The sequence below is a fragment of the Thunnus albacares genome, chromosome 1 (genome assembly GCF_914725855.1).
Source record: "Thunnus albacares chromosome 1, fThuAlb1.1, whole genome shotgun sequence".
In the NCBI taxonomy this organism is placed as follows: Eukaryota; Metazoa; Chordata; class Actinopteri; order Scombriformes; family Scombridae; genus Thunnus; species Thunnus albacares.
In genome coordinates, this window is record NC_058106.1 from 20,171,674 (window position 1) to 20,198,295 (window position 26,622).

General features: G+C 38.0%; 2 protein-coding genes across 4 annotated transcripts; both read right to left on the reverse strand.

Annotated features, from left to right (window-relative positions):
* Positions 1-16: 16 nt before the first annotated feature.
* vrk3 (VRK serine/threonine kinase 3) lies at positions 17-10,700 on the reverse strand. Of its 3 annotated transcripts, none has more exons than XM_044348343.1 (15): positions 10,594-10,700; positions 6,813-7,030; positions 6,546-6,704; positions 6,224-6,340; positions 5,942-6,094; positions 4,678-4,818; positions 4,116-4,171; positions 3,549-3,615; positions 2,843-2,927; positions 2,641-2,743; positions 2,403-2,495; positions 2,180-2,312; positions 1,696-1,813; positions 1,465-1,523; positions 17-1,383 (listed from the first exon to the last, which is right to left on the reverse strand). In XM_044348343.1, exons 2-15 carry the CDS (start codon positions 7,027-7,029, stop codon positions 1,247-1,249), a joined length of 1,638 nt encoding a protein of 545 aa, XP_044204278.1. In that variant the 5' UTR covers position 7,030; positions 10,594-10,700; the 3' UTR covers positions 17-1,246. The 3 variants fall into 3 exon arrangements, with proteins under 3 accessions (XP_044204278.1, XP_044204269.1, XP_044204288.1); XM_044348334.1 differs by having other exon boundaries at positions 6,224-6,343; XM_044348353.1 differs by lacking the exon at positions 5,942-6,094 and having other exon boundaries at positions 6,224-6,343.
* A 1,736-nt stretch (positions 10,701-12,436) lies between these two features.
* rab27a (RAB27A, member RAS oncogene family) lies at positions 12,437-24,357 on the reverse strand. The gene is made up of 6 exons (XM_044348366.1): positions 24,078-24,357; positions 16,352-16,520; positions 15,360-15,445; positions 15,136-15,239; positions 14,734-14,857; positions 12,437-14,384 (listed from the first exon to the last, which is right to left on the reverse strand). The coding sequence occupies exons 2-6, from the start codon at positions 16,502-16,504 to the stop codon at positions 14,189-14,191; spliced, it is 663 nt and encodes a 220-aa protein (XP_044204301.1). The 5' UTR covers positions 16,505-16,520; positions 24,078-24,357; the 3' UTR covers positions 12,437-14,188.
* Positions 24,358-26,622: the final 2,265 nt, after the last annotated feature.

Below are 26,622 nucleotides of genomic sequence, written 5' to 3' on the forward strand. Positions count from 1 at the left end.
TGACATCACCAAGAGCTCAAAACCAGTAGTAATAGTTTAATTTTATTATAATACTCAAGATGTCAAAGGACACTAATGTATCATTTTTTAAAAAGAAAACAGCCGTTTAATTCAGGAAAATGAACAACGGCTACATATTGTGGAGCAATGTGTAAAAATGACAATCAACCAGTTAAAAATATCTAAAACAAGACAAAATGTGTAAGAACGCTATGACACATTTTAACTAACAAAGTCTCCATATCATCCAAAATCTGTGCATCAAAATTTGAGAACTTGCATCCTTTTCCCATTAAAAATGCAGCACAATTTATCTGAGAGACTTACAACACTATGAATGTTTAAAACAACGACCCAATCAAAACCCTCGAACCTGACGAGTGTCACCTGCACATATCGAACTCAACATCAACCTGCTTTCAGTGCAAAAAAACATCACAGTTAAAACACACCATGATAAAACAAGTTAAAAAAAAACAAAAAAACAGTTCATCTTCCAATGTTCTTGTTTTTGTTCAATTACTGTGAAAATAAAGTAGACAGCTCATTTAGATGTTATCGTCACAGAATGGGTTAAATTTCCGACATTAATCGATTATTTTGTTGATTTATCGCTTTGTGAAATAGTTATAACTTCAGGGAGTCAAAGGTGACTTCCTTAAATGTCTTATGAATGAAAAGAGAAGCAATAAATCATCACTTTTAAGAAGCTGAAACCAGTAAATATTTTGGCATATTTGCTTGAAAAAATGTCTAAAACAATTATTCAATTGTCAAAAGTTGCTGATTAATTTTCTGTCAAACAACTAATCGACTGGAGTCGATTGGAGCTCTACCAGGAATTATAGCAGACGTATAAAAGTCTCAAACATTTATTTAAGTTCAGTCCTGTGCTGCTCTAATCAGAATCGGTATCCTAAAAATCAGCATTCAGTGTATAAGAGGAGCTGCAGTGGCTGTAAACAGGAGATGAAAAGGCGAAAATATAAAATCTAAAGAGTGTCATATTAAAAATGAGAGACACTTAAAACAGAGCATCACGTGTCACTGCCTGAAAACTTAAACGGTAAATTGTATAGACTCCTTTTCACAGTCTAACATATAGGATATTAAAAATATCATACATTTCATTCTGCAGAGTACATTCACCCTCCAAAAAAAACAGAAAACAAAAACTGAATCTGCAGTGGACCGAGGATTATCAGGTGTATGTGTGCACACATGTTGCATGGTGATGTGTCCTCATTTAAAAGCTGAGCGGCTGATCCAGCGACCCCCCCAGCTGCTGTAACGCTGCACTGAGCCCGCCCTTCAACACCGAGTAGTCGGGCTGCTCAGAGTACTGCAGAGCCATCACTGCAGTCAGGTAAGTTTGAAAAGCACCTGCACCATCAGACACACACAAAGATATATTAGAAACTGGCCTGTAATCTCTCACTTGTGTTTTATCACGTATTTACTTACTAGAAACTCTCTTCTTCCCAAAGCACTGACTCAACAGTGCAGGAACATCCTCCATGTACCTAAAAATAGAGTTTTTCTAAGTTACTTTTTTGCATATTGTACAATTATTTTAACCATAAAGGTGAATGTTATGCAGCCATGTTGGTAGATGTTTGATACATTAACATGTCAGTATTTTTATGGTGTTTCAAAAATGTCAAAGACGTGTTGACATTTAAAACCGGATCTCACCTCTGTTTCTGGGTGGCTACCTGGTCCGGCTGAGTGAGGACGGTCCACGGCAACGTCCCTGTGTGCCAACGCAGCATGCAGTAACCCAGAGACTGCAGGTCGCTGCGTCGAGACGGAGCTGAAATGAGAACAGACAGACAGAGACGATACATCAGCACAGCAGGTCAAACGTCAGACGCCTTTTTTGTTAAATTCAAATGTTGTAAAACAGCTTATCACACCAGCATACTGTATTCAGAAAAAGCTGATAAATTAACACCCTTATAAACAAGAGAAAGTCATTTTGCTATGAAGTCTGTACGGTGTGTGCATGACGGCCCTGCAGACAGATGGAGTGTGGGAGGAGAGCAGGTGTCCCTCCTACAGAGAAGAAACTAAATCTGGCAGTTTGTTTATAGTCTTTTATATGGTGAAACAGAGTCATTATGGGAGTGTTTTAGTTTCTGTGCGTCTGAGGCGTCAGTGAAGCGCAGAACAGACTCACCTGCCCCCTTATGGGCGTCCAGGCTGATGAACTCCACGGTTCCCTCGTGCGCCGTTCTGCTGGCTTCACGGTACTCTACATGTTGGCCTCCTGGACAATATCTGAAGGCATGGCAGTATCCTACAAGGTAAACCTAACCACACACACACACACAAGTGTTCAGCATAAAATAAGAATCAATCATGAACAAAGTCAGTCAGTTTATACTCATAATATTTCTCACCTGTGACTGTTGTCCTGGTTTGATGTAGATGTTTTCTGCACTAATATCAGCATGAACATACTCATTTGAATGGATGTACTGCAGCACATCTAACTGCAAGGAAGGAAAAAATGTCATAAAAGGCTGTAACGTCATTTTGAAGAGGCATTAAGTGCATGTATGTATGTAAAGTGCTGTATAGATGACGTATTTTTGAAAATCAATCCTACAAGTTCACAGGTGATGTGAAGACACTCACTATTCTGCAGGCGAGCTGAAGAACAACTTTCTCAGACAGAAGCTCGTCTTCTTCCTCCATCACAGACTGGAGAGACTGGCCCATGCTGGGGAAGATCAGAAACCTACAAAAAGGCACAACAAACAGCAAAAGGTTCATGTTAAATATTTTTATATAGTATAATGTGTAACAAATCTTGACAAATAAACTGCTTATTTCACACCTGTAAGACTCTGCATGAAGACCGAAGCCGACACAGGAAGGAATCCCGAGGAAATCCATCTTGTTTTGTTTGATCCACTTGTCCACTAGAGAGAGACGGCATGATTGTTATAACGGGAGGATTATCAGGTGCATTCAGACATCAACTATCTAACTATGTTCCAGGTTGAACCTGTACGAGCAAGTGTGGAATGGAGAGGAAACAAAAGTCTTTGATGCTACCAACACCAAACTAAATAAACAGCTGTGGCACATGTGTGAGGTTACATGCCCCACTAATGAGATCTGCATCTAAAGAGAGTTTAAGATCTTATTTGTCCCAAAAACTGGCTCCACTTGAACAAGCATTTGTCTACTTCTGCTTTCCTCTGAATTGATTATGAAATGAAAGACCAAGACTTGATATTGTGTAACTAGATCATGAGAAACTGCCAGAAGCCTTCGTACTGCCTACTGGCTCCATCAGACTGTAGTCGTTAGTGGTTTTGTTTCTGTTTGGGCGTCTTTATGAAGACTTTGACTTTCAATCAGCCTGTTGTAGGCAAAGAAACACGGAAAAAGTCTTACAATTGACTGATACAAATACTGCGGCTTCCTTTGTTTTAACAAAGTTTCCTTCTCTTGCCGCCTTCCTTGTGCAACAGAAACATTCAGTAATGGTTGATTTGGCGCCGCTAAACCCGAAAGAAAACACACTAAATCCTCACCAGATGCAGGCTTAGCAGCTCTCTGCAGGAAGTTCTGCTCATTGAAGATTCTTCCATCTTTAGCTCCCTGAGAGGAAGAAGAGAGACGGCAAACGTTATCGATCCCACACAGGGAAACTGAAGAATTGAAGAAGCAATGGTTACAGGAATTAGAGAACAAATAAGGAAGCAACACAAGTTAACTTCTGAATACAAGATTTCTTCTAGAGACAGTTTCTTTTAGAGTGATCCTACTTGTGCAACTATCGAGGATTTATTTTGCACTACTGCTTGAAATCAATCCCTCTACGCAGTCTGTGTTTAATGTTTCATCTCATGTTCATTGCAATCACATAATTTACATTGAACACACACTAGAGAAAAAAAGGTGTTTTTCTGACTAGTTTCTCTTCTCATGATGGAATAAACATAATTGTGAAAAAAGTGCAACAATTATTCATGTCATAATCAGAGTTTCCTGCAGCTGTTTTTAGAAACAATAGCCCACCTCAGTAACAGGACAAGACTTAAAAATCACCATTTTAATTTAATGAAATACTAAGAAAACGGTGTTGAGGCTGCATTTACCAGTTTGAGGATGTGATCTGATTCCTTGGAATTGGACCTTGACGCTATTTGCAAAACTGAAAAAAAGATAAGAAAGTATTAAATTGTGGTGCTGAGGCTCTTTTATACTATTATTTCACCAAACAACAGACAGTTATATACATTTAAACATAATTCAGTCCAAATACTGGATACAAAAATACAGTTTGATTCAGGGCACCACTAAAACTATAGATTGTTTTCTAACCAGAAAAGTTATATTACATCATTTTACCATAACAAAATGATCGGTTGTTTCATGAAACATGAAAAAATATTTACTGTACAATCACTACATAAACATTTATTATCCTTTCTCCTAAAATATACATGTACATGTAATCCAAACATTGATATTTTGTATTTAATTTCTACCTGTACATTTCCTTATTTGTGGTTTGTTGTAATCTGTCTTGTTTCTTTTGACATTCTTGTATCTGCTTACTGTTTAACAGTTAATGTGATGGTTAAGTGATTATCACTAATACACAATCTAACTTAACTTTACTTTTATTGTACTTTCTTATTCCCCCTGAAATCTCACCTTCGTAGATGAGCTCTGTCGTGTTCTGACTGAGCAGTTTCACCAGTTTCCACTTCTTGCCCGTTGTGTCCGTCACCTCCTCACCTTCCTGTAGCGGCTCCACAGCAGACGCATATTTTGCCTTCTTGGCTTTGCTTTTTCCTGCGAAAGTACATTCATATAAACATAACCAACCAAATATGATACAAAGAAAAGGTAAAATTACACACTCACAAGTTATCAAGTATGTCTCTTATGGTTTCAAATTACACCCTGATGTCCCAGTGAGTAAAATAAATGCCTGTAAGTCATGCAAACGGGTTCGATTGATTGATTGTATTTATCTATTGGGACAGTATACAGTTTTTAACATAAAAGATGCACTGCACCGGAGTTAGCTCAAAACTAATTTACATTTGCAGTCCCCCACGATCAAAACATACAACAGCACACAACAAACAGTACAAAGCAAAAAACACACAGAACACAAAATACAAAGCTACACACAACTGCACATCACATACACCCACAATGTCAATTAGAAATTAATAATGTAAACTTGTCAAATTAAAAGCAAGACTACCTGTGCTAATGAGAAGACAATAGATGGAGTTTAGACTCAGTGGTCACACAGCTGATTGGTCTTTAGTAGATTTTTTAATTTGGCCTTGAATGTATTGATTGAACAGTTCTTCATATCATCAGGTAGGACGTTCCACTGAGTTGTGGCTTTCACAGAGAAAGCTGACTGTCCAAATGCAGTGTGACGAAATGGTACAATCTTGTATAGAGGATATTCTGGAGGATCTAATAGAACTTACTGAGCGAGTGTACAAAAAGTCACATAGTAGAGGAGGGGCCAAACCACTTAAAATTTTATAAACTAGGCACAAATTTGAGAATAATCTAAAATTCTCAAAGCTCAGTTAATTGTATTTCTCCAGTAGCCTACAGTGATGGAAATGCATTGGCTTTTTGTCCAGAGTCTTTCGAGTTTGTTTGTATAAGGACTCAAGAGGTCTTATGGCTGTTCCTTCAGCCTGCCCCCAACATGTGATGCAATAAGACATATAGGAAAGAATCATAGCAGCGATAAGCAACTAAATCTCACAGATTCGGGAATGTTGTATAAATGTAAATGAACTTCAAAACCAAGAAAAGTTAACTCTGTTTTGTAAAGATGTCTCATAAGCATTTTAATCAAAGGTAGAAACTTCACTGGTGAATTTATCCTATTATTGGATAAATATGCCAGTTGTTGATGGATTTAAAAGTTTTCGTTCACCTTTTAAAGGAGACCTGGCGATTGGTGAGGAAACAGGGGAAGCGACAGCCACAAGAGAGCCGTCTACTGTTGAAGCCTCTTGTTTTCCACTTATTTTATCATTCAGTCTCTTTCTTTTTCCTTCTTGCTGGGAGAGTTTTGCTTTTCCCCTGACTACATACAAATCCAGCCACAATTGATATGGAAGAGAGAAAACATCGTGACAGCAAAGAGTCTAGAGACGCTACGTTTTCGATGAGGAATGTATAAAACAGATTTTGTGTGTTTTTTGTTTCAGCTTACCAGATCGAGGGCTTTTTGCTGCAGGAGAAGACTCCAACGTTGGCTCCACCTCTGCATCGAGTTTGAAAGTAACTGTGTGCTGCTTCTGTGGAGATACCTGGACTCTAACGCCGTTATCTGCTGATAAAAATAATAAAATAGCAAAGCAAATCGTTGATTCATTGACACTTTTATTCATCAGCATGTATTATTCTGCCCAGAAAGTGTTGCATCATGTGACTGCATGTCTCTGTACTTTGTCCTCTCACATCTCAAAGTTTAAGGTGAATCTTTTCTTCAGAATAGTAAAGCAGAGAACCTACTTCCAAATCATTTAAATTACCTTCAATCCTGTCATCTCTGACAGGGTTAGTGAAAGACGTCACAGATGGAGAGTCATCTTTGATGTTGAATTTAACTCCCCTGTCCAGACGGAGGGAGTTGCGGGTCTTTCGAAGTGCAGGACGAGGAGAAACTGTACCTGAGGTCATACATGTATGGGCTGTAGAGGAAAGATTACACATTTTATAAATAAAACACATGATAAAAACACAAAAAATGTCAATGGATAACCAGAGTGAATAGTAACCACATAAATAATGACCCTTACTTTCTATAGGCTCCAAACTTGTGCTTGAAAATAGGCTTGTTTTAACTACTGATGTTGTTGCTTCATCACTTTGGAGCGGAGAGAGACTTAGAGATGAAATGGTGCCTGCAGGTCCGGGTACATCAACAAGACAAGGAATCTTCTCGCCACATGACGGACAAAATTTAAAATCAGGCTGCAACTTTGTCCCACATTGGGGGCAGAAACGGAAAGGCATTCTGCAAGAGAAAACACACACATTATCATATACCTATCCTCAATGATATGTAGTGTCTCCTGAGCATGTGTCCTTGTAGACGAACGCACAGAATCCTTCATTACAAATACATATTTACACAAACCATCTATTACAAATAGTTGGATAAATCTGTCATAGAAATATTGTAGTAATTATGATGTGTACCATGACTTTTACTAGATGTCATTTTATTCTAATTTTAAGTTGCCTCTTCAACATCTGTCCAGAGACCACAGATAAAAATTATCCTTCTAGGTTAACTTTGGCTCCTTTACAGCTCTTTATTTTCTGCTCATTAATGAGTATTGTCCCTGACAAATAAATAAATAAAACAAAATTTTAAAAAATCCTTCACAGTATATATTTTACTCAGATTAATCCACACAGATGCTTAAACTGTGTGAATCTATGCTGAGTTTTTCCCTTTATTGTCACAACCAAGAAAGTGATCAGTTATGAACAGTAATACCACTGGAAACTCCCTTTATGTTGGAGTCAGTCAGTCCTCCGTCTCGTCTGCAAGTGGTTCAAAATGCAGCAGCGAGACTCCTCACTGGCACCAAAAGAAGAGACCACAACAGCCCTGTACTGGCCTCCCTCCACTGGTTACAGTGAAAGATTCTTTTATTTGTTTTTTAAAGCTCTGAATGGTTTGGCACCAGCCTCCATCTCTGATCTCCTCGATCCATATTCTACATCCAGAAACCCTCAGATCCTCTGATCAGTTACTTCTCTTTGTTCAACGTTCTCCGTCAAAATCAAAAGGTGACCGAGCTTTTTCCATCACTGCTCCCAGACTGTGACAGTTTGCTCTTCACTGTCAGATCTTGCCCATCTATCACCACTTTTAAATGCCAGTTTAAGACCCACCTTTATAGAATCGCTTTTGAATCCCCTAGTTTTTTTTTATTCTTTATGTTATGATAAAATGGTTAACTTTGTGCATTACAATTTACTTGTATACTTATTTTGTTTAGTTTTAATTATTTAATTGTATTTTACATTTTTCTGTAAAGCTCTTTGGTCAACTGTTGTTTTTAAATATGCTCTATAAATAAATTTTACTTGACTAACGAATACAGACCATCAGGGTCACATCCAGAGACTGTTGAGCGGGTGATGATGTCCCTGATTGAGTGGTTGTGTCATAAATGATATATACATACGATGGCAGCAAGACGGACAAAAAGACTGTTGACTAATGCACTGCAGGATCAATTAGTATTTAGTTGTTTCTGCAGATGCCACAGTGACTGCCATTGTTCATTGTAGAGGTGCCTTTTCTTGCCGGACCTTCTTCTCTACTCTCTTTTTCCCTTGTTCCTCCTTCCTTTTTTTCCTTCTGTTCTTTTTCATTCTCCTCTGCTTCAAGCCCATCCAGATGTGTGACATACTACTCACTAGTGATGACCCCGGCTTGTAGCAGCACCCAACGGTTTACCCCTCCCACTTTCTGACCAAATGTGGGTGTAACAAGGATGTTGGTAAGTGAGGGTGGAATGAGGTAGTTTTAGTTGCTCCTATTGCACATTGGACTTGTTGCATTTGTTTGCTCTGGACTGGCAGGTGATAAGGAGCTGATGGGTGTGTTTGCGGATGTGTTAGATTACGAGGACACTGAGGTGGAGGAGGTGGGTATAGCAGGGGAAGGAAGAGCAGCTGGTGCAGTAGGGGAGGTTCGAGCACCAGTGTAGGAAGAGGATGTGGGCACAGCAGCTGCACTGAGTACGAGCTTTACAATCTAGATAGAGATTGCTCATATTAAAAACTAGTAATCTTCACAATTAATAGGAATAATAAATTATAGGAAACAAAATAAAGAACCTAACCTGTGTCATGCCCACTGCCTCTCTTGACAGGCCTGTGACAGCTCTCTCGTATGCGTGCTTGAGCACTGAGGAGAAGTCCTTCTTCCCTACCACCATGTCTCCTCTCACCAGGCCCATGCGACTGGCCAGGGTGCTGAACACAGCCTTCAGGGGGTTGAATGTGCTGATGTCTAGTGGCTGAAGCATGTGAGTAGTGTGTGGGGGATGCAGGTATCAATTACATGGTGGCCACAGTGAGTTTCCTGCTGGTCTATTATTTGAACCAAGGAGAATTTTTCAGGGACATTTTTAATAAAATGGTCCAGCCGTTTCATGAAGAGTATCAGAGACTGTTTTTTGGACCATCCCAGGCATACACCACACTGGGAAGGCAGTGGGGATAAATGATGAAGGGAGACATTTGCACCAGCTGCACTGACGGCCAAGTGCACAGTAATGAGCTTCCTGGTGATTGTCTGCTGACGGTAGACATGCCTCTTTCCTTTCTGGCACATCACCTTCTCCTTTGACTTAGGCTTATCTCTAAACCCAGTTTCAAGTTTCATCACATTTACAAATCAGGTGAGGCTTGTCACAGAGACTGTGACTCTCAAGGATGTTTTCATAAAGGCTGAAAAACTTGTCTGGTGTCCAGGTAGTCAGCTCTTGGTGGCGGGCTTTAAAGCAGGCCCACCAGTTATCACTTGGGCCCCTCTTAAGACTCATCATAATCTTCCGGCTGCTCTCCTTGATGATTTCCAAGGCAAGGCACTTAATAATAGTTCTGGTTAGAGGAAATCCGTGATCTGCCATCCAGACAATATATTTCATCAGGGCTTCCTCGTCCTCTTGGGTGACAGCCCTATTTAGATGGGGACCACACTCAAACTTCCCCAGCTTGTGGTCAGCAATTGTAGACTTGGGTATGTTATATTTTTGGAGGACTTTCCAAATGCTTGCCCCTATTCTAATTTCTTCCAATGGAAATCACCATTCCATCACCGCAGTCAGGACACTTGAACTTTTCCTGCAAATTCTATGAATAAAAATATTTCCAGGTCATGGGCAATAAATATAGATATGTGTCATCTTTGGTTCATCTGTCTCTTTCGACTCTGACCAATCTCGACTTTCCATATCAACGTATTTGATCAAAAGACAGCTGATAGTATTATATTGCCTGTTGCCATAGAGACACATGTTCTAGTTATAGTTTAGCCATGGCAACCACAGCAAGACCTCATTAAACTTAACTAGTGTTACCTTGAACCTGCCGAGGAAACTTTTATTACCTGTTAAAACATGTATAAATGAAGAACAATGTCACCACTCATTAATATTTTTTATAAGTGTGTGCTGTTGCCAAAATCCCTCCTCGGTCATATTTTCCTCACACATTAGCTCCCGTCAGGAAGTCACTTTGACACGCTACTGACGTTAACGACATTAACTCCAGCTCCACGACAACACTGAGAACTAAATTAAAATGTGTGAGTCACTTTCCGTTTAGAGGAAAAAAACACAGCTTCACCCAAGCTAGTTTATGCTGAAGCAAACTTTTCTCAAAATAGAAATATAGCTAGCTGGTGAGCTTCAGGTCGGGGTATATGTTGTTTTTGTTGTTGCTGGTTTTAAGCTTTGGTTGTGTCTAGAACTGACGTCTGCCTGTACAACATATATGAAAAAAGAATTGTAAAAGTTGCCCAAAACTGGTTTAAAAAAGAGCCTCACCGACCTTCACAAACAATCCTCAATCCCTCAAGATGTTGTTTCGGTTTTGTGGTGAATCTTCTTCTTCCTGAGCAGTGAGACGTTTCCCTGTTTGGAGCTGTGCAGGGGACGTGCTGCCCCCTGTAGGACGGCTAGAGAGTTGCAGCCAAACTGTTTTCTCATATTGAAAGACTAAAATTTTAATCAGCTCTCAGACCACTGACAGACTAGTGAGCAAACATGGTAAAATTCCCTCTGAGGTGCCCGCACAAAGGAGAAAAGTTCTGCAATCGCTGTCTTAGTCATGGGTAAATCAGGATGAAGGGCCCTATAGAGTGCCTCTATCAATCAATCAGACTTTATTTGTATAGCACCTTTCTTACAAATACAATGTAACACAATAAAAAAAACCCACAACAATACAATACTCCCACCACACCTCAACCCCCACTACAAACAATAAATGACTAAGGACTCAATAAAACAGGAACTGAGGGGGAAAAAACAGGAAGTGAGGAAACGCTATCATGACTCTCATGAATATATGTGACAATCTGGAATGACGTGCCTTCATGGTTGCCTTTTCAGTGGAAGATAATGTTACAGTGCCTTGTAATGTTATGCAGTGCCCTATGAGTTGCTGGAGGTTCTGTATGGCTGCCCTTCTAGTGACAAAAAAATGGAAAAAGTGCCATTTAGGGTTCCCCTAAGTCCAACATAGGGAAGTACAGAATTGGGTGCCCTTTCAATGAAAGAAATAACTGTTCGCCTTAGCCATTAGCAATTAGAGGGATGCCTAGTACTTAAACCTCTGCCTAGACATGTAAAAAAGTTTTTAAAAAATCATCTGTCTTGAAACTGTTACGAAATCTCTAAGAGAGCGTTTTGAGTAACCTTGTTGACACACACGCAACTCCTCAAAATAAATGCTACATTGCCAGTGACAAATGCATCATCACTGAACTGAAGCTGATCAAGACCCAGGTTATTAACAGATGTGGAGAAGGAAGACACTTCAGAGGAACGTCCCACTTGACCATCACAAGGTCATTAACGTTTATAAACTCACAGCCAAAAGAGTTCTCCTTTGATTTGACAAGACTGCTCAAAACAGCCATGTCTCAAAATGTTAATACTTCCATGTTTTTACTACAGATGTGTTTGAGAAATACACATTTAAAAAGTTATTAATTCCCTGTATTTTATATCAGAAATGTTTACTTTATAAAATATTAATCTTAATTGGGGATGTAGCCTTGTTACCAAACATGCATCATCACTCTCTGCTGATAGGGTCCATTGAATCTATCAGGTCCCGTTTATGTTTTTTCACCCCTCAGACAACCTGAGTCCGCCACTGTTTCAGACCACAACTATTTTCCCACAACTAAATGTGTCATGAGGATTAAATCTGGATTCAGAAAGGATTAAGTTGTTTTGTCAACAGTGACAACATTAACAGTTACTATCATGAGAGTTAGATGTACTTCAATTGCTGGGATGTCACATCATACAGGAGTGTCTAACCTCTGCCCAGTATATTGAACTGGCAGCAAATGGTCTCCAGTCTAGTTAGAGACTTCCAGGAGGCTAAAGGAAAATAATTTGTAAAAATATGTGAATTAAATATCTTTGCCACATTTTTGTGCATAATTCAGTGAGGAAAAAAATCAATCCATTTTGAACTTAGACTGTGGCAGGTTGAATATGTCCTGTATCCTGGTGAGGTGATTAACAGTGAATGTTGCAGAAATGTCACATAACAGAATAGTGGCTATAAATAGAACCAGATAATCTATATTTACAGCCAAAACTAATGTAATGTTTCCAAGATAGATTATATAAACTGAGATGAATGCTTCAAAGAATACATAAATAAAAATGTTTATTTTTGGACATAATGTACATATTTTGCATATGAAAGTGTTTGGCACAATTGACAAATATTTCCATTTAGTTTTACTAACATCATCAAATTCAATTTTTCGTGACATAATCTGTGAATTGAAACAGTGAGATGAAAATATACTTTACCCTTTTATACAGGAGAGAATGACAGTGTAATATAATGAGGATTTGTGCAACACTGTTAAATACAGTTGTGCTATTTCAGTGTTTTACTAAGTGTAAATACTCTCCATTTCTGTAAAATATAAAATATCAGTGGTATTATAAACCAATTTCAAGTGATAATCATTAGGATTTTAAATGCACACTGTGAAGGTAAACCAAAGTACAAGCCTCATTTCATTTACTTATCAAAAAAACAACACTTACTAATACAAAATCTGGGTTCATCAGTTTTCAAAAATCTATATTGTTAACATATTGTCACATGAAAACCTGAAAAACACTTTCAATCCAACAATCTATTGAGGAATTCAGAAATGGAGCAATTGGCACTGAATAGCTGATGTTTCCCTAAACAAACTGTTGACCCGAGACAATAAAACAATAGTCATTTTTGTGTGAAATAACACCTCTGCTCTTTCTTCCTCATTATTAATGTTTAAGGAGAGTAAGAAACTAGGTGAAGCTGCATCTCCGCAGTTTAAGAATCAAAAAATGAATTGTCCAGTTGGTATATTTTTATATCTTTTAAACCTGAATCCTGAATTAAAACTCTACATGTCCATAAACTTATATTTTTAAGGTAAATCTGAGTCTGAATAACACAAAGTCAAAATATGAATATCAGCTCTTTTTTTCATTTACATTTTTTTTTCAAATATATATTTTGCAAAGATCTTCTATACAGCAGGATGAAGAATTGCCTGAGTTACTGCTCAGATTTTAGATATGATTTATCTATTCCTCTTATCAAACTACTGAACATCCATCTTTTGTTAATATCTGACAAAATTGTGACTGTGCATAATGAAGTGTAGATGACTTGGTCAAACTGAGCTCCATAATTCACGTTCTGCAGGCGGACAAACACAAGTGTTGATTTAGAAAAGGAAACAAGTGTTAATTGTCCATCTAATCACTCCTGGATGTTCAATGTGAGCTACGTTTTTTTCCGCAGTATTAAGCCTGACATTCAGTAGACCATCGGTAGCACAAACTGTAAATGCTGACATAAAGTTTCCTAAAAGTTTATCCACAAGAAACAAGGTGACTGCAGGTATCACAGTCAACACTTTCCTGGCTGTACAAAGAGAAATATAAGTGACTCCTTTCTTGAGTGTGACTCTACAAACCCTTCAGCAATTAAAGAGTATTAACAGCATATTTATAAACACATCTGGCTCACTTTGTTGCAACATGGAGCACAAAGTTTATACCTGAAAACATGATCAGCATATTCAACTGACAGAGAGCTGATAGATGAATATAAGTTGGACATTTAAGCGAGGCATCATAACAAATAAATATCCCCACACTCACAACCAATATGAATTAATTAAAGACCCTTGATATGAAATGATGCCCACATTCAAAAGGTACTTAATTCTGTACTGACAAACAATACGGCCTGTCAACGACAGTATATCAGTAATGGGCACAAATTAATGTTAAGTTTCACCTAACACAGAATACAACATATAAACTTGGACATCTTCCTATTTTTACATCAGTATTATGCACACAGACAACTTAAACAGCTCCACGTCATTCTAACATGCACATTTGCTCCTCTCCGAGCCTTCTGAGAGGTCTGGGTTGGTAGGTCCATTAGCTCGGACGGTCCCGTCAGGGATCCAGGACTTGTCGACGCATCGTTCCATCCTCTTCATGATGAGGTCCAGCAGGACGTCCACAGACTTGTTGACATTCTGTCCGTTTGCAGCACTTGTCTCGAAATAAGGGATTCTGCGTGGAGGAAAATAAAGTTAATGACGCAGACGATGACAGCTTGAATGAGAAAGTATGTCCAAACTTTTGACTGGTTCTGTACACTGAGGTCTAATATTCTCTTGAAGGCATTAAAACATTGTATCCTGTGCACACACATTACGATATTTGTGTTTTTAGTAAAGGTGTGTCTATTAGGGCCAAAGCAGGATATTTTACACACGTGGACAAATATTTGCTCTTCGAGGAGGATCAATTTCGTCTGACATTCTCCTTCACAGACTTTGGCAAACAATGCAGCCACTGCCTTCTTGGCAAACGTTTCAGGGAGAGGTTCATGTACAGATGGTTTAAAACTGAGACATACCCATACTTCTCTGCCAGCTCACGGGCCTCTTCTTCACTCACTGCTCTCTGATCTGACAGGTCACATTTGTTGCCGCATAGAACTATGTCTGGATTTTCGCAGTATGCATGAACCTGTAACTGGCCTGAAAGACATCAGAGCTCAAGTAAGAATTGACTTTTGTAGAAAAATATTTATTTTGACAGTATTTTGTGTCTGACAGAAGCGTCAAATCTACATGGGCCAAACTCCAAGAGCTTTTCTGCACATGAAAGTATTTTTGGCAGTCAACAAAAAAAATGAACACAGTCAAATGTCTTGTGCACTTGTCCTAATTAAAGAAATCCAGAAGTGATTCCTGATAAAATCATCTGTTCAACAACTTAAAATTGTACATTTTATGTGACACATCAGAGGACATACTCATCCAGTTTCTGACGTTGAGGAAACTTTGTTCATTAGTGAGGTCAAACAGGAGGAGGAAACCCATTGCATCCCTAAAGAACGCAGTTGTCAAACTCCGAAACCTGACAGAAAAATAGAAAAACTTCATTAGAAATGTAATTAATTGAAGATAAAAACACATTTGAAAACAAACAATTCCAGATTGATGAGTGTGAGACAGCTAGTAAAACTACTTCATGTACCTCTCCTGTCCTGCAGTGTCCCACAGCTGCATGTGGATCTTCTGTCCTTTGCCTGATGACCCATCTGGACCCGTTGATTTATAGACCTGAGAGAAACAGAGACAAGCGGCGTTTTAGAGAAACTAACTCGATATTCTCTGTACAACTATTACTATGAGTAATATGAGTGTTGCTGTGACATGCTCGTCTCTAATGAAAAAGTAAAAAAATAACACAATTTGGCTTTATTTCCAAAACATTTCAAATCCATATGATGGACTGTTTTCACTGATTTTAATTCATTACAGCAGACGAGCAGCATGAATCTTGTGTTTCATTGTGAGCTGCTCTGGATGTCTGGATGCTTGATGAAATCGAGATCTATCCTTTTCATCCAACGTTTGAGAAGCTGGAACCAGAGAATTTGGAAATTTTCTTCTTAAAAAAGTGACTCAAAACGATTATCAAAATAGTTGGCAACTAATCGGTTAACTGGCGACTAATCGTTGCGGCTCTAATCTTTTTATCAGGAGTGATGGAAACATTAATGATAAATAAAAAAGACAATGATGAGCAATGACGGACATTCAGTCACTTCACATATTAAATGTTCAGTGTAGCTGTGATAAACCTGCAGTTCGTGGATTCAGGCCGTATTCTTGCAGCTGGAGGTCAGCAGCATTAAAGAGTAAATATGAACACTGCTCAGCTGTTTGCTTATGGTATGAAGTGTTTATTCTTAAGGAGGGAGCTGCCTGCCGTTCACCAATATTACTCATTACACAGGTTTCTGTTGCAACATTCATCAGTAGTCTTTTGTTACAGGAGTCTTACTTAATGGTGCGGGAATGCATTTAAGACCCTAATTAGTCTGTATGTAAATGCTTGTCGTACACATGGACAGAGAGAAATGTTACATCAGAAGTTTAGAGAGAAACTAATAATTATGATGCTTAAACTAATAATAAGGTTATTGTTTTACTAAAAATGCGTTTTAGCAGATGACAACTTACCACTCTTTTTTCTCTGAAGTCTATTCCGACTGTAGTGATGAACTTGGAGTTAAACTTGCCATCTGTGTACTGGTAGAGGAAGCTGGTTTTTCCCACGCCAGAGTCACCGAGGGCTAGGAATTTGATGAGGTAATCATAGTCCCCATCAGACATAGTGAGTGCTTAATTTCTAAAACACACAAAGTGAACCACAACTCACTTTCAACAAACACATCCAAAGACACAGTGAAGGCAGTGACACTAAAGTAATGACAGAGGACTGTGTCAACGGTGACATGAACCCACAAACTCACACATCAGTCTCCCCTTTATCCAATCAAACATCTGGAAACCCTTATAATGCTCTTAATGAGCATGAAGTACTATTTTCAGTTGGTCCTACATATACCATTCAACCACTATGAATTCTCACTAATGCATCAAATGTGTTTTAATCCACAGCTGAAAACAAAATCAACAAAGTCACTATTTACTTCTGTTTGAGTAACATTTGCTATACAATACAGCATCCAGCTGTTTTAGCAAATAACTGAACCTTTTTAAAAAAGGGAAACTATATATTTGTTACCCACTTGTTACTGAGTGACACAGACAGGACAGGGAGTCATAAAGTACTGGGAGGTGGACTAACGCTTTGTTGGTTTTGGTCTTTTCATGATGTTTGTTGGTAGTAAGAAAAATAAAGAATATCACCAGACTTATCCGTGGTGACGGAGGTCATGTGGCTCAGGTCCTATCTGTTTTTGGCGGTGCGTGGAAGTTGCTCGACGCCCTCCTGATCACATTCTTCATATTTGTTATAAATCCATTATGATTGTGTCATCCTGTTTTTCCACGCTGTATTTCTGTAATTTTCTTGGTCTATTCTGTGTGCACAACATCTACTGCGTGTCTGTCCGTCCAGGAGGGATCCTCCTCTGTTGCTCTTCCTGAAGTTTGAATCGAGGGTCTAGGGATTAAGGCTGTTGTATTGCTGTATTGTAAAGCCCCCTGAGGAAAATTTGTGATTTGTGATATTGAGTTATACAAATTAAACTGACTCGACTTGACATGATTGATCCTTTAAGATCTGTCTCTCCCGTTCGGGAGTCTCACATCATGTTGCCAGTGTAGACCATTTTAATATGAACTACAGTTTTGAATAAACAATTAAGTACTAAGTTCCTCTGCAGGGTGAACATGATGCAAAGTGAGGGACAGATTCCCTCAGTCCACCTCACAGGTCTACCCACTATCCTTTTTATGGAATTTAGTCTGTTGTCTTGTCTGTCATCTTTCCAGTCCAACTGGTTGATCTAACATTTACAATTAACATGTAATTACAGTACTAACCGTCATCTTCCATCCATCTTCACTCTGAAAAGTGAGGATGCAGCCATAAAAATAAAAGCTAAACATGTCTGTTTTTACCAGTTTTCTGAGCTGCATGACAGACTTCATGACCCTCATGACCCTGCAGATGCGTGTGATGACATCGAGCTAATAACACATTCAGACCTCACAATCTTCCCACAATGAGTGTAACATACAGCAGCATAATAGACTGTATATAAGACACAGTACTCACCATAGAAAGCACAGAAAACATAAATATTCATGATAAACATGAAATATATGAGATTATGTAATAACTGCCCATTCAGTGTTTTTCTGCAAAATGCTGAAACTGTTTTTTTTCTGTGGAAATCCATTTTCAATTATCTATTATCTAAAAAGGACCAGTGAAAATGTATCAGTGACAGCATGTGGGCTGAGCTTTCCAACTATTCATTATTAATACATAATAATTATTATGCACTCCTTTAGATACCGGACAATGTCCTGACATTCACTTTCCACATTTCCACATAATCTTCAGAGTAACAGAGGAAACAGACTCTGTAGTAGTTTAACTTCCAGTCAATGCTGGTAAAAGAAATACGAAACATCCTTTACACTTTTCCAATATTGTGCAAAACCTCCAGATGTAGATACGCCCTGCTGTTGTTGGCACTGCGGGCTACTGTGTGTAACGTAAGAGCAGTTTCATCTTGCTGACATGGTGACAGGAAGCATTTTAAATTCCTATGTCCCTCTCTACACATCACACCAGACCACATCTAAGTTTCTGTCCACTCACTATCACTGGTGGCTCAAAGTCCTTATAATTTCTCTGCACAGTTAAAATTCACTGATTGATTGTTGTTCTACACATTTTGGAGTTGAAGGTTGAATTAAATTAAAGTGTAAAAAGTGCTTTACACGTTTCTTACAGCTCACACCCTACTATATCTGGATGCAACCACTGTTCATGGTGGACTAATTCTGGTCAAAATAGAAAGTGCAGATGCGTCATATGACCACTGCATAGAAAAACATTCAGACAAGTCTACATTCTTTCACTGTGACCCCCCTGAACCTCATCTGGAGCCATAAGCAGCTTAGGGTCTCGTGCAAAATCAAGATCCATGATAAATGCACTGCGATAGAAACGGCTGCTACAAGCAGTGATGTGGCCATAAACAGTGAACTAAGAGCACCAAACTCTGGAGCTATGAAGTCCACATTCCTGCTTGTGGGTTTGTTTTGACTGAGGAAGAGTTAGATTTGTTGAGGTATTATTTATAACTTTTAAAAGCTCCTTTCCATCAGAGCAGCTAGATTTTGTAAGACCCCGTCAAGGGTGTCCAGGGACCAGATGCATAAAACTGTGTGTACGCACAAAGCCAGAAATATGCAGACGCATTCTTTTCTTCAGATTTATAAAGCCGAATGTACACATGGTTCTGTTTTATCAATCTCAGTCATTGTGGAACTGGACGCACATGCATGAGCCTCATTTCCACTCCCACAGTTAGCCATAAATGGATGAAGACACATCCTGAACCAGCTGTTCATATCAGTTCACCACCTGCTCCACCTGTCTGTACAGCTGTCAATTAAACAAACAGGAAAGAAGAAGTGTTATTTCACCGATTGTGTTGCACCAGCGCGGTTCTCCAACAGAAGAACAGCTGTCGTTACGTACGGCTGTGTGGCTCTTATAGTGTCCATATCATTAATTCATCACATGGACCTATAAACTATCATCGGTGGCATTGATATCTCAGAAATGTAATCAATGATTAGTTTGTAGCATTCGTATCTAAACCAACTTTACAAGGTGTGACACAACTAAGGATAAAATAAAAAGAATATTAACAGCAAAATAATATTTTGACTCCTATGTAAATTAAAAGATGAGATCACTCAGATCACTTTAGAAAAACATGAAACATGAAAACATGAAGAATATGTGAGGTGTTCACATTCTGTGTTTATAAAAACCAGTTTCTGTAAATGGCATATTCATGGTTTTTGTGCATATGCAGCGTTAATGCATCTGGCCCCAGGCTCGCTCAGTGATTATGAGCAATTCTTGAAACAAACTCTTATAATCTTTAATGAAATTAACTTTTGTGCTTAACATTCATTTTCTTTTTAACACAATACTTTCAGGTTCACTTTTAAACCTTTTGATTTCTAATCTTTCTTACCGATTCTTGATCTAATGATTTACTTTACTGTGAAACTTTTCAATGTGTTTTAAAATTCACATTATTTTCACCCTCTACAAGTCAACTATCACTCCATGTAATCAAGACTCGTACCTGCCTCCATTAATAATAGTGTAGCCACATGATCACTATACATACACTCAGTAAGCAGCACGGAAGTTCATGGTAAAAGTTTAAACTTTTCTAACCTACTGGCTTCATTTTGGTCAAAGAAAATCATCTTCCTCAGAAAACAACATGTATGTCTGTATTTTTACATGTGAGCAAAACTAAAAGCTGATTAGCTAAAAACTCACAACTTCCTGACACGTTTCATCTTTCATTGCACCACTTTCCTCTTATCATCCATTCAAAAGCCCCACTGATGCCTCTGTTACATACTGAATACACTCAGTTTATTATGTACAGATCACTAAAATAAATACAGTTTAATGACAACAGGTCTGAAATAAATGTTGCCTCCATGAAGGTTATTATGTTCAGTTTTCAGAAAGGTGTTCCTTCAACTTTATGGTCATTTCAGAGGTGCTGTGGATTTACATTGCTTTATATTAACACATTTTTCTAAACTTTCGTCAACCAACACCAGTAGACCTTGAAAATGACTATTAAGTTGACTTTAAGCTTCATAAAGGTAACATTTATTGCATGGCTGATGTATAAGACTGCATTAATTTTCATCTATGTGTGCCTAATGAAGTGGAAATAACATGTAAGTCCCCAGTCGACCTTTTTGGCAGCAGACATTTTGACTTGTCATAGCAGGGAGCACAGATGTAAATAATAACATTAATGATGGCTGCATTATGGGATGGCTACTGGGAAAATTACTGAAACTGAGTCATCATTAATGTCGTTAATTACACCTGTGATTTCCCCTTTCCTCATAATGCAAAGTGTCTCATGTAAACAAGGCCCATTTGTGCATCTAAATTTAAATATACTTCATGATAAAGACACACAAAAATGTCAAACATTTTTTTAACCCTGACATGAAAACTCAGTAAGTTCTGCTTCAGTGAAAAGAGGTCACTAGAAGTGACACACTTAAGCAAAACCACACAGCTGGAGATCTAGATTGTGTCAGCAAATTTCTGCACACTATTATCAAGATAATCAGACGAGTCCTTATCGAGTTGTCAATTAAAAAACGAGAAATAGCATCATGTCATGTTCAGAAGTGAATGTTATGATGAAAAGAAAGTGAATGTTGATGCCTAATATATCTAGTTAGAGTATGAAGCTGTGCTAAAAACTTTCAAGACCATTTCACACAGAAGATATCACACTTCCCAGTCCTACCACAGCTGTGAAAAGGAAGCGAGCTCTGATGGCAGTGCAGATCTTCCGCTGCGTTGGGCAACAAAACACTGGGTGCAGTAAAGAATCAGAAAGAACAAGCTCGTCTAATTGTAATTACTGCCCGACATGAACTTTCCTGCCACAACAATGTCCTTACCAGGATGTAAACGTCTTCAAATGAAAGATGAGGATGCTGGTTTTACTCTTTAGTTGAGTCAAAATTGGAAGAAGAGCTGTAAAAAGCACTAATACTTGGCAGAAACTCCTCCTCAAGACATCGAATCGCTGCCTGCGGTAGACTCCCGTTTACCACCTTCATTTATTAACTTAAAGCATTACAAATCATTTAAGGTAACCCAATTTGGGTTAAGAGGAAACAACATTGGACATCTCATGTTTCCCACAACCTTTTAACGGACTACAAACGAGGCCCTGTCGTACGACAAGATTAGGGCGTCACATAACACAGTACTCCCCTTCAGCGCAGTGGGCCTCACAAGCAGCTTTAAAAAAGCAGTTTACAATGAAGTGTGACGCTTTATCTTAACCAAATTTACTGATGTCATTATCAACAACAAGAACTGTTTTGTCTGGAGCAAACCGGCAGCTAAACAACTGAAGTTGATCCTGACATAAGTCGAGACAGGAGGGCGGAGGCAGACGGAAACTTAGACAGCTTTAAAAAGTAACATAAAGTAAATTATAAAGTATTTGTTCAGTATCATGTTTACTGCCAATATTTGTTGAACTAACATTTTATGTTTCCTTTTTAATATGAGTATGTCACTTAATGTCCTCTCTCTTTCTCCACTTTTAAGATCTTTAAACCTCACTGTGAGATAACACAAGATCACTTCTTCTCTAGTAAACACACACCATCCTTCTTTTGAGGCTTGTTTTAAATAATCATATTGTCTCAACACATTATGAGATTATGTTGATAATATTTGTTTAACATTATTTACATGTTTAACATATTCCAACCTGAGGGCAGATACACCATCATGTTCAACCTGTTTAAAACATGTAACACACACAGTTTTAGCAAGAGATTACTGGTGTTGTGTAAAGACACAGAGCTGACATCTACTGATAATATGTATAAGACGATATTAAACACCAGTGATGCTGTGGTGCTGAAAATTGAGTCAGCAGCTCACCGGTGATTGGTCATGTTGTCTGACGGACACCTGATTCACTTATTAAGGTTAGGATCTGTAACATCTGCCGCATCGAATCTGTGCATCTACTCTAGAGCTGAAACAATTAATCGTTAATCGGTTAATCGATTAATCGATTAATCGATTAATCAATTGACTCAAAACAGTTTGGAAACTATTTTGATATTTGATCAATTGTTTGAGTCATTTTTGTGGGGCTCTGACAAATTGTGATGGGCATTTTTCAAACTTTCTGCCATTTTATAGTCAAAACGATACATTTTTAATCACAAAAGTAATGGATATTGAAAATCATGGTCAGAGTGCATCCCTATTAAAAGGCTGTAAAAAAAACTATTATGGTCTTTTTTTCAAAACCAGGTCACGAATGTCTGAAAACCTTTACCTGTGTTGCACCTGCGTTTATACAATGACTCCATATATAAATTTATATTTGTAACGGCTAATATGGGTATGAGAAAATACTGGCTGTTGGTATCAGTTTACAAATGATCTTGGATTTGTTTAAGGTGCTATTTAGGTGGTTTCGAGGATGTTATATGGTTGTATGAGAATTTTCATTCAGGATTTAATGGTTGAATAACTGAATTTCTGTTTAATTATGTTTTTGAGTTATCTGTCTTTTATTGTCAGTCAGTAACTGTCTTGAAAAAGAGATTTTTAATCTCACTGAATCTTTCCTGTTAAATAAAGTTTAGATAAAGTGCGAGTGAACAAAGTGTAGGTGTACATAGTGAGCATTTTCTCCTGCAGTGGGAGTGAACCTAGTAGCGGTGTTTGCCAGGCATGTACAAACCCAACCACCCATGCAGACCAGCAAACACAAAGCAGCTTTAATCATTTGTCAGGGAGAAGTGGAAGACCCACCCTGGGCAGCCGTCCAACACAGAGTCTGCCAGCTCCTTGGGAAAATCCGGATATGCACATACCATTAAGTACAGCTTCACTACTCAAGATGAAAAGGGTGCAGCACAAGTGAGACAATGATAGGATATGCAACTCAGAATGAAATGTAAAGGTTAGATTTGAGCACCATGCATCTTTAAAACTCCTGGCTATCTAACTATCCACTCATTAAAATAGTTTGTGAGGATTTATCTGCAGTCATGCCCACCAGCAGCAGCAGCAGTGTGAAGCACATAAAACTCATTCCCACAACAACAACAACACTCAAATCGATTAACTGAAACAAATAGAAAATCTAATGACCCTCAGCTGGTCCTCATGTGGCTGTCCCTGGTGGTCAGGTGACCTCTTTGACAAGAAATAATCACTTTTTTCTGTTAATGTAGATCCTTGCCAACGTTATAAAATGATGCCAACTTCCCAGCTTCCTCTGTCAATCATATTATGTAAGTTAGAGACATCTGTGTCCAAACATGCCTGGAAACTTGTTGATAACATGCTTAGTCCTGGTGGTGGAAACTGCCTGTTGCTCGTTAAAATAAGTGGTTGAGCAAGTGGGAGTAAAGCTAGCAGTGCTTAGAGGAGAATAAAGCAGGTGTAAAAAAAAGTTTCCCAGCGCCGCTGCTCTTTGGTTATAAGTGAGGGTGAATATGAGGAACTCTATAAGTTTAAAGCTCTTTATCTGTTACTAAAGCAAACGATAGAACGAATTAAAATGAGAAGAAACTTTAAAAACTTGTTCTGACAGATGCTAGAGAGTGGTTTGCTCGGCTGACATTTCCTGAAAGCACAGTTACTCACCGGCCCCGGGGCGTTGCTGCTGCGCGCTGCTTTGTGGTTTAAAAGAAAAAAGACTCGTTGACGCTAGCTTGAAGTTACCGTTGAAGACTTTTCGAAAGGTGAATAAAAAATGAGGACTTTACTTTCTCCGTCGCCTCTGGGCCATCAGTTGACATGAGACCAGCTTCATTAACACTGAACAACACCTTTACTTTTCGTTTGTGTCGTGCCGTTGTGAAACAGCTCCTCCCCACGGAGCTCGCTGCCGTTTCATCACTCAGCAGCTAGTTAGCTAACTGACGCACCAGTAACCGTTACATTACTAAACCCCGACAGGCAGACGTGAAACGACGCAGTGTTAAGGAAAATATGGTACCTGAGCTATCTGATGCCACTTTATACTTCTACTCTTCTACATTTAATAATACTGTACTCCATTAACAGCTGTAACTTTACAAATAAAGATTTTAGGCTACATATAAAACAATAAGGTAGCTTTATAAAATCAAACTACTAAACAATAGGCTTTAAATTAAAACTATAACAATTTTATCTAGTTTTTTAATCTAGTGTTATCATGTTTTTATTTTAGTGAAGCACTAACCTGTATGAAAGGTGCTATATAAATAAAGTTTGATTGATTGATTGATTGATTGATTGAATGCTGCTTACATTTTAATGTATCAGTGATAATAATACCACAATAGTGTGATATATAGGCTACACTCCATAGTGACCATTCATTCTGCCTGGAGAACTATTACTACTTTTATTGTTGACAAATGAAGAACATTGAGGACTTTTACTTGTATTTCAGTACCATTACAGTGTGGTACTGCTACTCAGTACTTCTGCCACTACTGCTGCCAAGTCACACATGTCTCCCCCAGTGGAAAACAATTAATTTAACCCTAAATGCTAGTAATTAAAACTCCCACAGGAGATATTTGATGGAAAGTTTGTACTGAGTTTAAGAAAATGGGCTATGTGGTAAAAGACTTATGATATGTAGGTTACACATTTAGTTCAATACAATAACCACCAGTGGTGGAGGAAGTACTCAGATCCTTTACTTAAGTAAAAGTAATTTAATTGTGAAACTTATGTATATAGTTATATCGCTTATCTTTGTGGTAGAGGTATTCTTCTCTTACTTTGTAGGTACTTGTGTTTTCTCTTCCTTGACTTTAAGCACCACAACACAGACATATTCCCTGTATGTGTAAACCTACTTGACAATAAAGCTGTTTCTTATTCTAGCTGCTGGAGGTGGAGCTGGTTTGAACTACTTGATATACAGTTAGCTAGTTTAGTCCACTGGTTCCCAATCTAGGGGTCAGGCCCCTCCAAAGGGTCACCAGATAAATCTGAGGGGTCGTGAGATGATTAATGGGAGAGGAAAGAAGAAAAAACAAAGTTCTGATACACAAATCTGTTTTTGGACTTATTAGCTAATCTTTGATTTTTGGTGAAATATTGGATCATTTGAACATTTATTGAAATGAAACCATGTCAGAAGTTTAGAGAGAAAAATCACTATTTGTTGGAGTTGTTAAAAACTCATAGACATCTGAAATGTGACCCCAACTACACACTGCTTTATGTAAGACGTCAAAGGCCAACAAGGTTGGAAACCACTGGTTTCATCTTCAACAATGTGTTGTATTTTAAAAGCTTGTTATATTATTCATTGTGTCAAATCTTCCTTTACCATCTTCCTTCTTCTTCCGGAAACATAACTAAAACTGTCAAATAAATGTAGAGCAGAAAGTACAATATTTCCCTCTGAAATGTTGTGGAGTGAAAGTATAAAGTAGCATAAAAAAGTAAAGTACAAGTTCCTCAAAAATTTACTTAAGTACAGTATTTGAGTAAATGTACTTAGTTATTTTCCACCACTGATAACCATTAATCAACACATTAAGAGTAAATAAATAAATAAATAAATTGGACCAGACACCAGTGGAGGAACTTAACATTTGTGAGTCACTTGTACTTACTGTATTTCAGTTTTATAATTCTGTACTCCACAACATTTCACAGGAAAAGTGGGTAGATAACAATCAGGGGGAGTTTATATTCTGCAAGTCTTATCTAACACTTGATGGATATTTTATAATCTGATATTGGTATTTTTAGGGTCAATAATATTTTCATTTTACTACATTTAGGCCAATAAATAAATAAAGGATTAATTATTTCGCCACCAGAATTTTATTCCTAATAGTGTGGAGTGGAAGGATTTGAGACATTTAAACTATTACAGAAAGTTGAATAATTAACAGAATAAATTAAATGTTTTTAAAAATGTCTGGTAAATTGTTTCCTCTGATAGGGGCGTCTGAGACTCTTCACCAATGATCAATACTCCACTGCACTAATTTGAGAGCTATTTACTGGGTAGGCTTCATATTAAGATTGTACATAAAAACCATGTGTCCAGCTGTGATTTGTTTTAGATCAAACTGCACAACAGTTGATTAAATTGTTCAAATGATCTACACCTCAACCAGCTTGAAAATCTAGCAGTTGTTTATATATTGACGCATTTGTATTATTAAATCAA

Bases quoted from the DNA above. Each gene is read 5' to 3' on its own strand.
- rab27a (XM_044348366.1), bottom strand. From the start codon at position 16,504: ATGTCTGATGGGGACTATGATTACCTCATCAAATTCCTAGCCCTCGGT. The intron at 14,858-15,135 runs GTATGTCCTCTG...GATGTCTTTCAG, and splicing joins CAACGTCAGAAACTGGATGA to GCCAGTTACAGGTTCATGCA. The intron at 14,385-14,733 runs GTATGTCTCAGT...TCCTCCACGCAG, and splicing joins GAGCTGGCAGAGAAGTATGG to AATCCCTTATTTCGAGACAA.
- vrk3 (XM_044348334.1), bottom strand. From the start codon at position 7,029: ATGCCTTTCCGTTTCTGCCCCCAATGTGGGACAAAGTTGCAGCCTGAT. The intron at 6,344-6,545 runs GTAATTTAAATG...TATTTTTATCAG, and splicing joins CAGAGATGACAGGATTGAAG to CAGATAACGGCGTTAGAGTC. The intron at 1,384-1,464 runs GTAAGTAAATAC...CTGATGGTGCAG, and splicing joins TGGGAAGAAGAGAGTTTCTA to GTGCTTTTCAAACTTACCTG.